The sequence below is a fragment of the Nerophis ophidion genome, linkage group LG26 (genome assembly GCF_033978795.1).
Source record: "Nerophis ophidion isolate RoL-2023_Sa linkage group LG26, RoL_Noph_v1.0, whole genome shotgun sequence".
In the NCBI taxonomy this organism is placed as follows: Eukaryota; Metazoa; Chordata; class Actinopteri; order Syngnathiformes; family Syngnathidae; genus Nerophis; species Nerophis ophidion.
The window spans coordinates 10,615,523-10,630,488 of NC_084636.1; the positions used below are offsets into that span (position 1 = coordinate 10,615,523).

The 14,966-nt window shown below is 41.8% G+C and overlaps 1 protein-coding gene across 2 annotated transcripts in view; it reads left to right on the forward strand.

Moving 5' to 3' along the window:
* Positions 1-14,221, forward strand: part of plpp3 (phospholipid phosphatase 3) — a 95,252-nt gene extending 81,031 nt beyond the window's left edge. For both annotated transcript variants that reach the window (XM_061888583.1, XM_061888582.1), the window contains exons 6-7: positions 2,504-2,680; positions 12,797-14,221. In XM_061888583.1, coding sequence (XP_061744567.1) covers positions 2,504-2,680; positions 12,797-12,925 — 306 coding nt within the window. In that variant the 3' untranslated portion in view covers positions 12,926-14,221. The remainder of the gene's footprint in view (positions 1-2,503; positions 2,681-12,796) is intronic.
* Positions 14,222-14,966: the final 745 nt, after the last annotated feature.

The window sequence follows — 14,966 nt, forward strand, 5'->3', positions numbered from 1 at the left end:
GGTGAATTTCGGGAGAATGATTACCCCTGGAGGGGCACTGAAAATTGGGAGTCTACAGGAAATAATGATCGGGGGTATATAAGTATGACGCTGTAAAGCGCTATTCATATAAAAACCCGCGGGCTGCACCAACATTAAATTTTCACATAGAGGTGCGGGCCGCAAAATAAAGTCTCGAGGGCCGCAATTGGCCCGCGTGTTTGAGACCCCTGCTTTAAAGCATAACCAAGCATGCATCAATACAGCTCTTGTCAATCAACCAATCAATGTTTATTTATATAGGCCTAAATCACAAGTGTCTCAAAGGGCTGCACAAGCCACAACGACATCCGCGGTACAGAGCCCGCATAAGGGCAAGGAAAAACTCACCCCAGTGGGACGTCGGTGACAATGACTATAAGAAACCTTGGAGAGGACTGCATATATGGGCAACCTCCCCCTCTAGGGAGACCGAAAGCAATGGATGTTGAGCAGGTCTAACATGATACTGTGAAAGTCCAGTCCATTGTGGATCCAACATAACGGTGAGAGTCCAGTCCATAGTGGTTTTAGTTCTCTCTTTGTAGCAGTTCCATGTCTTCCTTTGAGCGATATTTCGCGCATCCTACTTTGTTTTAGCAAACAAGAATATTTCCGATGTTTTTAACCTTCTTCGTGTGGACATTTTTGATTGTCATGTCAGGTCCGGATGTACAAACCCCGTTTCCATATGAGTTGGGAAATTGTGTTAGATGTAAATATAAACGGAATACAATGATTTGCAAATCATTTTCAACCCATATTCAGTTGAATATGCTATAAAGACAACATATTTGATGTTCAAACTGATAAACATTTTTTCATTTGCAAATAATCATTAACTTTAGAATTTGATGCCAGCAGCACGTGACAAAAAAGTTGGGAAAGGTGGCAATAATACTGATAAAGTGCGGGAATGCTCATCAAACACTTATTTGGAACATCCCACATGATTGGGTATAAAAGCAGCTTCCATGAAATGCTAAGTAATTGGTGACCCTCACAAATGCGGTGAGGGTCACCAATTTGTAAGCAAATTGTTGAACAGTTTTAGAACAACATTTCTCAAAAAGCTATTGCAAGAAATTTAGGGATTTCACCAACTACGGTCCGTAAAATCATCAAAAGGTTCAGAGAATCTGGAGAAATCACTGGCGGTACTGCATCAAAAAGCGACACCAGTGTGTAGAGGATATCACCACATGGGCTCAGGAACACTTCAGAAAACCCCTGTCAGTAACTACAGTTGGTCGCTACATCTGTAAGTGCGAGTTAAACCTCTACTTTGCACCTACTCAGTGGCCTAGTGGTTAGAGTGTCCACCCTGAGATCGGTAGGTTGTGAGTTCAAACCCCGGCCGAGTCATACCAAAGACTATAAAAATGGGACCCATTACCTCTCTGCTTGGGACTCAGAATTAAGGGTTCGAATTGGGGGTTAAATCACCAATAATTATTCCCGGGCGCGGCGCTGCTGCCCGCTGCTCCCCTCAACTCCCAATGGGTGATCAAGGGAGATGGGTCAAATGCAGAGAATCATTTCGCCACACCTAGTGTGTGTGTGAAGTGAAGTGAAGTGAATTATATTTACATAGCGCTTTTTCTCTAGTGACTCAAAGCGCTTTACATAGTGAAAACCCAATATCTAAGTTACATTTAAACCAGTGTGGGTGGCACTGGGAGCAGTTGGGTAAAGTGTCTTGCCCAAAGACACAACGGCAGTGACTAAGATGGTGGAAGCGGGGATCGAACCTGCAACCCTCAAGTTGCTGGTACGGCCGCTCTAACAACCGAGCTATACCGCCCCAATCATTGGTACTTTAACTTTAACTTTAAAGCCAAAGCCATTTATCAACAACACCCAAAAACGCCGCCGGCTTCGCTGGGCCCGAGCTCATCTAAGATGGACTGATGCAAAGTGGAAAAAGTGTTCTGTGGTCTGACGAGTCCACATTTGATGTTGTTTTTTAGCAACTGTGGAAGTTGTGTCCTCTGTATCACAGAGGAAACAGAACCATCCGGATTGTTATAGGCGCAAAGTTCAAAAGCCAACATCCGTGATTGTATGGGGGTGTATTAGTGCCCAAGGCATGGGTAACTTACACATCTGTGAAGGCACCATTAATGCTGAAAGGTACATACAGGTTTTGGAGCAACGTTATCATGACCGCCCCTGCTTATTTCAGCAAGACAATGCCAAGCCAGGTGTTACAACAGCGTGGCTTCGTAATAAAAACGTGTGGGTACTTGACTGGCCTACCTGTAATCCAGGACCTGTCTCCCATTGACAATGTGAAGCATAAAATAGGAGAACGGAGACCCCGGACTGTTGAACAACTTAAGTTGGACAACGGGAAAGAATACCACCTGAAAAGCTTAAAAAATTGCTCTCCTCAGTTGACCATAAGGCACAGATTTCAAAAGCGGGAGCCATTTGATAATCGCACTGTCAGGTTACAAACGACCTCTCTCTCTCTCTTTTGCAGTTGTATCTCCAGTCCCGGTTCACGTGGCGCGGCGCCCGCCTCCTCCGCCCGCTGCTCCAGTTCACCCTGCTTATGATGGCCTTCTACACCGGCCTGTCCCGCGTCTCCGACCACAAGCACCACCCCACCGACGTCCTGGCGGGCTTCGTGCAGGGAGCCCTGGTGGCCTGCTGCATAGTGAGTGTCTCACACCGTGCAAAGCGGCCGTCGGCCATCTACGTGCTCCACTCGGAACGTTCCGAAAGCGAGGCGAATTCGCGCTAATGAAGAACACGTGAAGCCGTGTTCGGGGGGTGCAAAAAAACAAGTGAACTACGCCTGCGGATGATTTTTGTCATCAGAGACGGCAAAATTGCGTTGGCTTAGGACAGGGGGGAAAAAGAAAGACGATAAGCCTTTGAAACTGGATCGTCGCTGTAATTATTCCTCTTTTTTTAAATTTTTATTATTATTATTTGCAGGCTGCTTCTAGAAAAAAAAGCTTCCACACTCACGCCACATAGTCGGATCCGTGCGTCTCGAAAGGGGATTCGATTCGCGAAAATGTTGCAAGAGGGGCGCCGACACGGACCTGGATGGGGTCTTCAAGTGCAAAATTCAGTGGATTTAACATAATAGTGAAAGTCCAGTCCATAGTGGATCCAACATAATAGTGGGAGTCCAGTCCATAGAGGATCTAACATAATAGTGAGAGTCCAGTCCATAGTGGATCTAACATAATAGTGTGAGAGTCCAGTCCATAGTGGATCTAACATAATAGTGAAAGTCCAGTCCATAGTGGATCTAACATAATAGTGAGAGTCCAGTCCTTAGTGGATCCAACATAATAGTGAGAGTCCAGTCCATAGTGGATCTAACATAATAGTGAGAGTCCAGTCCATAGTGGATCCAACATAATAGTGAGAGTCCAGTCCATAGTGGATCTAACAGAATAGTGAGAGTCCAGTTCATAGTGGATCTAACATAATAGTGTGAGAGTCCAGTTCACAGTGGATTTAACATAATAGTGAAAGTCCAGTCCATAGTGGATCTAACATAATAGTGAGAGTCCAGTCCATAGTGGATCTAACATAATAGTGAGAGTCCAGTCCTTAGTGGATCCAACATAATAGTGAGAGTCCAGTCCATAGTGGATCTAACATAATACTGAGAGTCCAGTCCATATTAGGTCCAACAGAATAGTGAGAGTCCAGTTTATAGTGGATCTAACATAATAGTGTGAGAGTCCAGTTCATAGTAGATCTAACATAAAAGTGAGAGTCCAGTTCATAGTGGACCTAACATAATAGTGAGAGTCCAGTCCATAGTGGATCTAATATAATAGTGTGAGAGTCCAGTCCATAGTGGATCCAACATAATAGTGAGAGTCCAGTCCATAGTGGATCTAACACAATAGTGTGAGAGTCCAGTCCATAGTGGATCTAACATAATAGTGAAAGTCCAGTCCATAGTGGATCTAACATAATAGTGAGAGTCCAGTCCATAGTGGATCTAACATAATAGTGAGAGTCCTGTCCATAGTGGATCTAACACAATAGTGAGAGTCCAGGCCATAGTGGATCTAACATAATAGTGAGAGTCCAGTCCATTTTGGGTCTAACATAATAGTGAGAGTCCAGTCCATGGTGGATCCAACATAATAGTGAGAGTCCAGTCCATAGTGGATCTAACATAATAGTGAGAGTCCAGTCCATAGTGGATCTAACATAATAGTGAGATAGTCCAGTCCTTAGTGGATCTAACATAATAGTGAGATAGTCCAGTCCTTAGTGGATCTAAAATAATAGTGTGAGAGTCCAGTTCATAGTGGATCTAACATAATAGTGAGAGTCCAGTCCATAGTGGATCTAACATAATAGTGAGAGTCCAGTCCATAGTGGATCTAACATAATAGTGAGAGTCCAGGCCATAGTGGATCTAACATAATAGTGAGAGTCCAGTCCATAGAGGATCTAACATAATAGTGAGAGTCCAGTCCATAGTGGATCTAACATAATAGTGTGAGAGTCCAGTCCATAGTGGATCTAACATAATAGTGAGAGTCCAGTCAATAGTGGATCTAACATAATAGTGAGAGTCCAGTCCTTAGTGGATCCAACATAATAGTGAGAGTCCAGTCCATAGTGGATCTAACATAATAGTGAGAGTCCAGTCCATAGTGGATCTAACATAATAGTGAGAGTCCAGTCCTTAGTGGATCCAACATAATAGTGAGAGTCCAGTCCATAGTGGATCTAACATAATAGTGAGAGTCCAGTCAATAGTGGATCTAACATAATAGTGAGAGTCCAGTCCATAATAGATCTAACATAATAGTGAAAGTCCAGTCCATAGTGGATCTAACATAATAGTGAGAGTCCAGTCCATAGTGGATCTAACATAATAGTGAGAGTCCAGTCCATAGTGGATCTAACATAATAGTGAGAGTCCAGTCCATAATGGATCTAACATAATAGTGAACGTCCAGTCCATAGTGGATCTAACATAATAGTGAGAGTCCAGTCCATAGTGGATCTAACATAATAGTGAGAGTCCTGTCCATAGTGGATCTAACATAATAGTGAGAGTCCAGTCAATAGTGGATCTAACATAATAGTGAGAGTCCAGTCCATAGTGGATCTAACATAATAGTGAGAGTCCTGTCCATAGTGGATCTAACATAATAGTGAGAGTCCAGACCATAGTGGATCTAACATAATAGTGAGAGTCCAGTCCATAGTGGATCTAACATAATAGTGAAAGTCCAGTACATAGTGGATCAAACATAATAGTAAGAGTCCAGTCCATAGTGGATCTAACATAATAGTGTGAGAGTCCAGTCCATAGCGGATCAAACATAACAGTGAGAGTCCAGTTCATAGTGGATCTAACATAATAGTGAGAGTCCAGTCCATAGTGGATCTAACATAATAGTGTGAATCCAGTCCTTAGTGGATCAAACATAATAGTGAGAGTCCAGTTCATAGTGGATCTAACATAATAGTGAGAGTCCAGTCCATAGTGGATCTAACATAATAGTGAGAATACAGTCGATAGTGGATCTAAGATAATAGTGAGAGTCCAGTCCATGGTGGATCTAACATAATAGTGAGAGTCCAGTCCATAGTGGATCCAACATAATAGTGAGAGTCCAGTCCATAGAGGATCTAACATAATAGTGAGAGTCCAGTCCATAGTGGATCTAACATAATAGTGTGAGAGTCCAGTCCATAGTGGATCTAACATAATAGTGAGAGTCCAGTCAATAGTGGATCTAACAAAATAGTGAGAGTCCAGTCCTTAGTGGATCCAACATAATAGTGAGAGTCCAGTCCATAGTGGATCCAACATAATAGTGAGAGTCCAGTCCATAGTGGATCTAACATAATAGTGAGAGTCCAGTCCTTAGTGGATCCAACATAATAGTGGGAGTCCAGTCCATAGTGGATCTAACATAATAGTGAGAGTCCAGTCAATAGTGGATCTAACATAATAGTGAGAGTCCAGTTCATAGTGGATCTAACATAATAGTGTAAGAGTCCAGTTCATAGTGGATCTAACATAAAAGTGAGAGTCCAGTCCATAGTGGATCTAACATAATAGTGAGAGTCCAGTCCATAGTGGATCTAACATAATAGTGAGAGTCCAGTCCATAATGGATCTAACATAATAGTGAAAGTCCAGTCCATAGTGGATCTAACATAATAGTGAGAGTCCAGTCCATAGTGGATCTAACATAATAGTGAGAGTCCTGTCCATAGTGGATCTAACATAATAGTGAGAGTCCAGTCAATAGTGGATCTAACATAATAGTGAGAGTCCAGTCCATAGTGGATCTAACATAATAGTGAGAGTCCAGGCCATAGTGGATCTAACATAATAGTGAGAGTCCAGTCCATGGTGGATCCAACATAATAGTGTGAAAGTCCAGTCCTTAGTGGATCTATTATAATAGAGTGAGAGTCCAGACCATAGTGGATCTAGCATAATAGTGTGAGAGTCCAGTCCGTAGTGGATCTAACATAATAGTGAGAGTGCAGTCCATAGTGGATCTAACATAATAGTGAGATAGTCCAGTCCTTAGTGGATCTAACATAATAGTGAGATAGTCCAGTCCTTAGTGGATCTAAGATATAGTGTGAGAGTCCAGTTCATAGTGGATCTAACATAATAGTGAGAGTCCAGTCCATTTACTTTAATTGTTTCCAAACAGTGTCTTTAACACGGCAGTAAAACGGCCGATCAAACAAAACAGAAGTCATCGTCATGGACCCACCAGCTGCAGAAGCTAGTTCTCCAATCAGCTGAACGGACTCAATAACTCCACGGTGACGTTTTGAAGAATTTACTGAGGAATTTGTGAAACTGAAACAAAACAAAAAGCAAGCCATTGTAAGGTAATAATACTGACACTCCTAAACGCTTTAATGACATTTTGGCGCCCCCTATTGGTTGTGATCGAAACGCGTTGGCAAACATGCTCGCGTGTTGCATGTATCCTCGACGTTTTATCATGACGAGAAGCAGTGCAATATTTAATCCTACACCAGCAATTACGGGTAGTTTGTTCACTTCCTGTGTTGACGAAGTCACCAAAATAAAACAAGCAATTATTCCGTGGTTAGTTCAAATGAGGCGTGTGATTATGGAAAAAGTGTCCACCTGGATGGATGGATGGGTGGATACCTTCCAGACTAATCATCATCATCGTCAGTCCCAGGCCACATTTACCTTTTTTTAATAAGCCTTCAAAATTAAAAACTAAAAAGTGGCAACACATTATGTTGTTCACTTCCTGTGTTGAAGAGTCACCAAAATAAAACCAGCAATTATTCCGTCGTTAGTGTGAATGAGCTACAGGTGCGTGATCACGGAAAAAAAGTGTCGTCCTGAACGAATGCCTTCCAGACTAACCGTCATGTGACTTCATGTTGAGTCTGTCACCTTTTTAGTACGCCTTCAAAATAAAAACGCCCCCAAAAAAATTAAAAAAATAGACAGGGAGTGGCCACACGTTATGTTGCGATGCGTTCAAGAGCGACCCGCATTACCTAAGGATCGATCAAACGCGCAAGGGCAGGGAAAACCCAAAACAGGAAGTGCGCCCGCGTATCAGACGCCGGCCCGACCCACTTTTTTCAACAGGCGGCGCGGGGGGGGGGGGGGGGAGGTCAAGAGGAGCACATCCAGCAGGAAGCAGCTGTTGGGGAGAAAGCTGCCGGGGGTGTTCTCTCAGAGTTCATTGTCGCCGCCGTCCAGACCAGACGGGTCAGCCGTGGCCGTGGGGGAGGGGCGCTGGTACTTAAAGACATGTGACACACAACAGTGTGTGTCTGTGTGTGTCTGACACACAACAGTGTGTGGTTGTGTGTGTTTGACACACAACATTGTGGCAGCTCTAGCAAAGGAGGCTTGTTACTCTCGCAACATTGTCATGACACAGGTGTACGCCTAAAAACAAAGGAAAAATATTTGTTTTCCTTCAAATATAGGGCACAGAGTGGGTGGGTACAGTCAGGCGTAGGGTGTGGTGATTGGCTCATGTGTTACCTAGGAGGTGTTTCCGTCTGTGGCGGCATGTTGAAATTATTTCACTGCGCTTGTTGAGGGATGACAGGTCTGGATGATATATAATAAACAGTTTCTCTTTTAAGCATAGGTTGCATCTTTTATTACCACTGTTGTAAGGTGTGCTGGATGCAAGAATTTGCCATGTTATTGAATATTCAACATTATTGTCTTTGAGGTTCCAAATGTGCTTGCTGAGTTCTGTAGAATTCCGCAAAGTCTGGTTTCTAAAGGAGGCGTTGTGATTATTCCATCCAGTTTTAAACGCTCCTTCGGTTAATCCTACGTACGTGTCGGATGTGTTAATGTCCTTGCGCGTTACCTTTACTTGGTAAACGACTGATGTTTGTAAGCACCCCCCGTTGAGAGGGCAATCAGGTTTCTTGCGACAGTTACAGTCCTTATTGGTTTAAGAGTCGTTTAGTCTGGGGGTAGGCAGTCCTTTTGCAATTGTTTTGTTGTGGTTTGAAATGATTTGTTGTATGTTATTCATACAGCGGTAGCTCAATTTGATGTTGTTCTTGTTGAATATTTTTCTTAGGGTGTTGCCTTTGGGGAAGTGTTTGTCGATCATATATATATATATATATATATATATATATATATATATATATATATATATATATATATATTGTGCAAGTTCTCCCACTTAAAATGATGACAGAGGTCTGTAATTTTCATCATAGGTACACTTCAACTGTGAGAGACAGAATGTGAAGAAAAAAATCGAAAAATTCACATTGTAGGAATTTTAAAGAATTTATTTGTAAATTATGATGGAAAATAAGTATTTGGTCAACCATTCAAAGCTCTCACTGATGGAAGGAGGTTTTGGCTCAAAATCTCACGATACATGGCCCCATTCATTCTTTCCTTAACACGGATCAATCGTCCTGTCCCCTTAGCAGAAAACCAGCCCCAAAGCATGATGTTTTCACCCCCATGCTTCACAGTAGGTGTGGTGTTCTTGGGATGCAACTCAGTATTCTTCTTCCTCCAAACACCACGAGTTGAGTTAATACCAAAATGGATACATGGATGATACAGCAGAGGATTGGGAGAATGTCATGTGGTCAGATGAAACCAAAATATAACTTTTTGGTATAAACTCAACTCGTCGTGTTTGGAGGAAGAAGAATACTGTACATGGGCTAATTGGAAGGTCACATGAAGCATGTGCAGAAAGTCTTTGCACTATGCGCTTCAGCATCCTCTGACCCATCTCTGTCAGTTTACGTGGCCTACCACTTGGTGGCTGAGTTGCTGTTGTTCCCAAACTCTTCCATTTACATATAATAAAGCAGACAGTTGACTTTGGAATATTTAAGAGCGAGGAACTTTCACGACTGGATTTGTTGCACAGGTGGCATCCTATGACAGTTCCACGCTGTAAATCACCGAGAGCGGCCTATTCTTTTAACACATGTTTCTAGAAACAATCTCCATGCCTAAGTGCTTGATTTTATACACCGGGCCAAGTGATTAAGACAACGGATTCTCATCATTTGGATGGGTGGCCAAATACTTTGGAACTGGGGTCACCAACCTTTTTGAAACCAAGAGCTACTCCTTGGGTACTGATTAATGTGAAGGGCTACCAGTTTGATACACACTTAAATAAATTGCCAGAAATAGCCAATTTGCTCAATTTACATTTAATAAATAAATCTATACATATATAAAAAAATGGGTATTTCTGTCTGTCATTACGTCGTACATTACAGGTTTTTTGTAGAGGATAAATGATGGAAAAAAACACTTAATTGAACGATTTAAAAGAGGAGAAAACACGAAAAAAATGAAAATTCAATTCTGAAACCTAGTTTATCTTCAATTTCGACTCTTCCATCCATCCATTTTCTACCGCTTACTCCCTTGTGGGGTCGCGGGGGGCGCTGGCGCCTATCTCAGCTACAATTGGGCGGAAGGCGGGGTACACCCTGGACAAGTCGCCACCTCATCGCAGGGCCAACACAGATAGACAGACAACATTCACACTCACATTCACACACTAGGGCCAATTTAGTGTTGCCAATCAACCTTAATTTCGACTCTTTAAAATTTAAAATTCAACCAGAAAAAATGAAGACAAAAACTAGCTAATTCGAATCTTTTTGAAAAAATGTAAAACATTATTTATGGAACATCATTAGTCATTTTTCCTGATTAAGATTAATTTTAGAATTTTGATGACATGTTTTAAATAGGTCAAAATCCAATCTGCACTTTGTTAGAATATATAACAAATTGGACCAAGCTATATTTCTAACAAACACAAATCATTATTTCTGCTAGATTTTCCAGAACAAAAATTTTAAAAGAAATTCAAAGGACTTAGAAATAAGATTTAAATTTGATTCTAAAAAATGTCTAGATTTGCCAGAATATTTTTGGGGAATTTTAATCATAATAAGTTTGAAGAAATATTTCACAAATATTGTTCGTTGAAATAACTGAAGCTAAAATCAAAAATTAAATGAAAATGTATTTATTATTCTTTACAATAAAAAAAATAAAAAAAATACTTGATCATTGATTTAAATTGTTAGGAAAGAAGAAGAAGGAATTTAAAAGGTAAAAAGGTATATGTCTTTAAAAATCCTAAAATCATTTTTAAGGTTGTATTTTTTTCTCTAAAATTGTCTTTTTGAAAGTTATAAGAAGCAAAGCAAAAAAATAAATGAATTTATTTAAACAAGTGAAGACCAAGTCTTTAAAATATTTTCTTGGATTTTCAAATTCTATTTGAGTTTTGTCTCTCTTAGAATTAAAAATGTCGAGCAAAGCGAAACCAGCTTGCTAGTAAATAAATACAATTTAAAAAATAGACGCAGCTTACTGGTAAGTGCTGCTATTTGAGTTATTTTTAGAACAGGCCAGCGGGCGACTCATCTGGTCCTTACGGGCGACCTGGTGCCCGCGGGCACCGCGTTGGTGACCCCTGTTTTAGGCAATATATATTCTTTGGGGGGCATTTTTGTCACGTGTGTCATCACATGAGTCCTCCAACCCTAAATATTAACATAATGAGAGTGCATCGCCCCACAAAGACTCGGCGCTGACTAAGTGTTCACTTCCTGCACGACTCAGCGTCTTTTATGTGGCGGCGCTGACATTTCACGCCAGTCGAGGGGCGAGCACGCACTTCTAAGTAGTGCACAGTCTGGCGACTCTACACCATGCGCAGGAAGTGGCCGGCGAGTTCATTTCGCGTGACGAGTTCAGGGGGGGGGGACAGAAGGTCGTGGCGTTGGGGCGACACAGCTGCCTCGGATGGGAGAAGGTTCTACCCACGGCTTCCTGTGACGTCTCGGAAGGAGGGCGGGATTCAATTCAGTCATGGACATTGTCACGATGCACGCCAATCAGCCTGCACAAAGACGCCCTTTTTAAAAAGAGCGCGATGATGTCACCCGCCTCGCAAAGGTCGCCCTTGAAGGTCATGATGTTGCTGGGTGGGAACTCGACTAATTAGGGCAATGACAGAGAAGTTGAGTGAGTGGCTTTTACTTTCTTACACTTCCTGCCTCATTTCCTGTCTGAGATGTCAGGAAGAGATTTCGTCTCCGCCATTCTTCCTTCTTCCAACTGAGTGAAATGTGAAGGCACCATTAATGCTGAAAGGTACATACAAGTTTTGGAGCACCATATGTGGCCATCCAAGCAACCTTAACATGGACGCCCCTGCTTATTTCAGCAAGACAATGCCAAGCGGGTACTAGACTGGCCTGTCTGTAGTCCAGACCTGTCTCCCATTGAAAATTACGAAGCCTAAAATACCACAACAAAGACCCTGGAGTGTTGAACAACTTAAGCTGTATATCAAGCAAGAATGAGGAATAATTCCACTTCAAAAATTGGTCTCCTCAGTTCCCAATCATTTACTGAGTGTTGTTTAAAGGAAAGGCCATGTAACACAGTGGTAAAAATGCCCTCGGGCCAATTTTTTGCCGCCATTAAATTTGATTTGATTTGATTTATTTTAACAAAAACTTTAGCTGCTATCTACGTCTTAAAAGCACCTCTTCATGAGGGTGTGTCTTCACCTTTATTTTTAGTTGTTTTAGATAGATAGATAGATAGATAGATAGATAGATAGATAGATAGATAGATAGATAGATAGATAGATAGATAGATAGATAGATAGATAGATAGATAGATAGATAGATAGATAGATAGATAGATAGAACTTTATTGATTCCTTCAGGAGAGTTCTTTCAGGAAAATTAAATTACCCAATGACTGGGGGCGGGTGTTGTTGATGTTATGTCGTTGTGATTAAGTGTGTACAGGTGTGTGAGCGCACATAGATAGATAGATAGATAGATAGAACTTTATTGATTCCTTCAGGAGATTTCTTTCAGGAAAATTAAATTACCCAATGACTGGGGGCGGGTGTTGTTGATGTTATGTCATTGTGTACAAGTGTGTACAGGTGTGTGAGCGTTGTGCACTGTCAAACATTTTTTTTTTGTCCAAAAAAATTACGCCAAAATTGCGTCCGCTCTCCCTTTTTCTGTCTACACACTTTCTGCTAGTAAGTACTCGGTGATCATGCGCTGCCGAACATGCTCCTCTGCCCGTAAAACCAGCAATGACACGACGTGACGACGACAGGGGGTGGGGGGTGGGGGGGGGGCAATGTTGGACCCCGGTACTTTTTAAAAGGCGGTATAGTACCAAATATGTTTCTAGTCTCGGGTTAAGTTTCAATTTCAATTCTCACCGTCTTCCTCTCTTCTTCAGGTCTTCTATGTGTCCGACCTGTTCAAGCCCAGGGTCCTGCCGGCCACACCCCCTCCGTCGCCCATTAAGAAGGAGCTGCTGCCCTCCTCTGACATCATCGACAGGAACAACCACCACAATATGGTGTGAGCCGGCCCCTTCCTCCTCCTCCCCGCGACAGGGCGGCCAATCAGGGCGCTGCTTTCCTCCCATTGGACAATAGAATGTAGCGGCCCCTCCCACTTTTTCCTCTCAATCCCCACCGCGGATCGGGACTTCCGCGTTACGTTAACGACTAATCAACGGCAAAAAGCGTTTTTTTTTAACGAGGAATCCGACAGGCGGAGCTTGAAGGAGGTCATTAAAAAAAAAAAAATTAAAGTAAATGAAGAAATTCTAGCGACGTTTACTCGCTGAAGTCTCCGTGGCCTTGGAGGAGCAACAAGTTCCTGTGCGGCAGGAAGGATTTTGACTGCGGCAAAATGTAATTTAAAGCACTGTTTGTTTTTGTTTGTTTTTGTTTGGAAGTTCACCACTCGCTGCCTGGCGCGCCTCCCGGGCGAAAACTCCCAACTTTTTCTCCCCCCCTCCCGACGTCAGCCCCTTCAGGCTGTCCACCACGGAGCGCGCTCAGTGCAGCCCAAAACCGGGGATGTTGCATTGAATTCGAAGGCAAGTGGGCGTGGCTTTTCCTGGGGGGGGGCGTGGCCCCTCTCTGAAAAGGCTGGCCATAATGCCACACGGTGTGGGGATGATTGGTGCTCCCCCCTGCTGGCGGGGAGGAGCTTCCACGCAACCCAATGACTGGGGGCGGGTGTTGTTGATGTTTTGTCTTTGTGAATAAGTGTGTACAGGTGTGAGCGTTGTGCACTGTCCAAAAAATTTTTGGGCGTGTGTGTCCAAAAACAAACCCTGTGTATATTAAAAAAAAAAAAAAAAAAAAAAGTTGTGGTTCTAAAAAAAAAAAAAACTGTGGATCTTAATGTTCCTTCTAAATGTCACAGCTCCAGTTTCGGTCGTCACATTGTTGCACATCTTCATCGTACAGTCCGTCCGATCACTTCTCAAAGACATAACTTGTTTTTATATATATATAAATGTATAAATATGTATAGATCACTAAAAAAAACAAAAAAGTAACCGTGTACATGTTTATATATATCCACTATGATTACAGACCTGTGTTCTCTACCAAGTGCTGCTTGGAACGCAATCAGCCAACATGACTTTTTGTATTTAGCGGAGTGGACAAGTGTAGATTGTCATAGTAAAGTTTGTACTACGCACCTCGTTTTTATTACAGTCCATATTAGTATTTTTGTATTGTCTGTTGTTTTTTTTTTTGTATGGAAGAAATAAATAGTGGCAATGCTGTTGTTTGTTCGGCAAAAGTGTACTTAGCTCTACTACGTGTGCTTTGAAATAAAAAAAGCTCATCAAAAAGTGTCATTGGCTTTGAAGTATTTTGTCCGAGTAAAGACGTTATTAGGTAGGATTATTGTGTGAGTGCTCCAAATCAAAGATCATCTATTCATTCAATTTCTTCTACAGATTTTGGCGGCCTCTACCTTCCACATTTGTCACCCGATTCAAACCGTTCCAACTTCAAACTGTTCAGCCTATTCCGGAATCACGAGTTTTGCCTTGACGAATTCCCCCCAAAATTCCCATATTTCCCGGAATTTCAGGTTTTCTAGGACATTTTTCCCTATTTAAAATTAATTGGCCATTTTTCAAAGTTGCGCCGTTTTCACATTTTTCAAACCATTCCACTTTCAATATATTCCACTCATCCTGGACATTCAAACTATAATTTTTTTCCCGAAAAAAAAAAAATCCAGGAATTCCAGGAATAACCTGAATTCCCGTTTTTCACCCTTTTTTCTGTCGATTACTCCGCCCACATTTTTCAACACACTTCCACTGTTCTACTGTCAAAACATTCCTCTTGGTTAGGACAAAAAAAAAGGTTTTTTTGAACTGGGAAAATTCCCATTTTTCCCCAAATTCCAGGAATTCCGTAAAGCGGTAGGAAATGGATGGATGGATGGATATTTCTCTATTAAAAATGTTACTACTTTAACATTTCTTGACCGATTTAAAAAAAATTCCAACACCAACCTTTTCAAGTCATTCATGCTATTCAAATATTTTTTTTTACCATTTTCAAAAAAAACTTACTGAAATGACC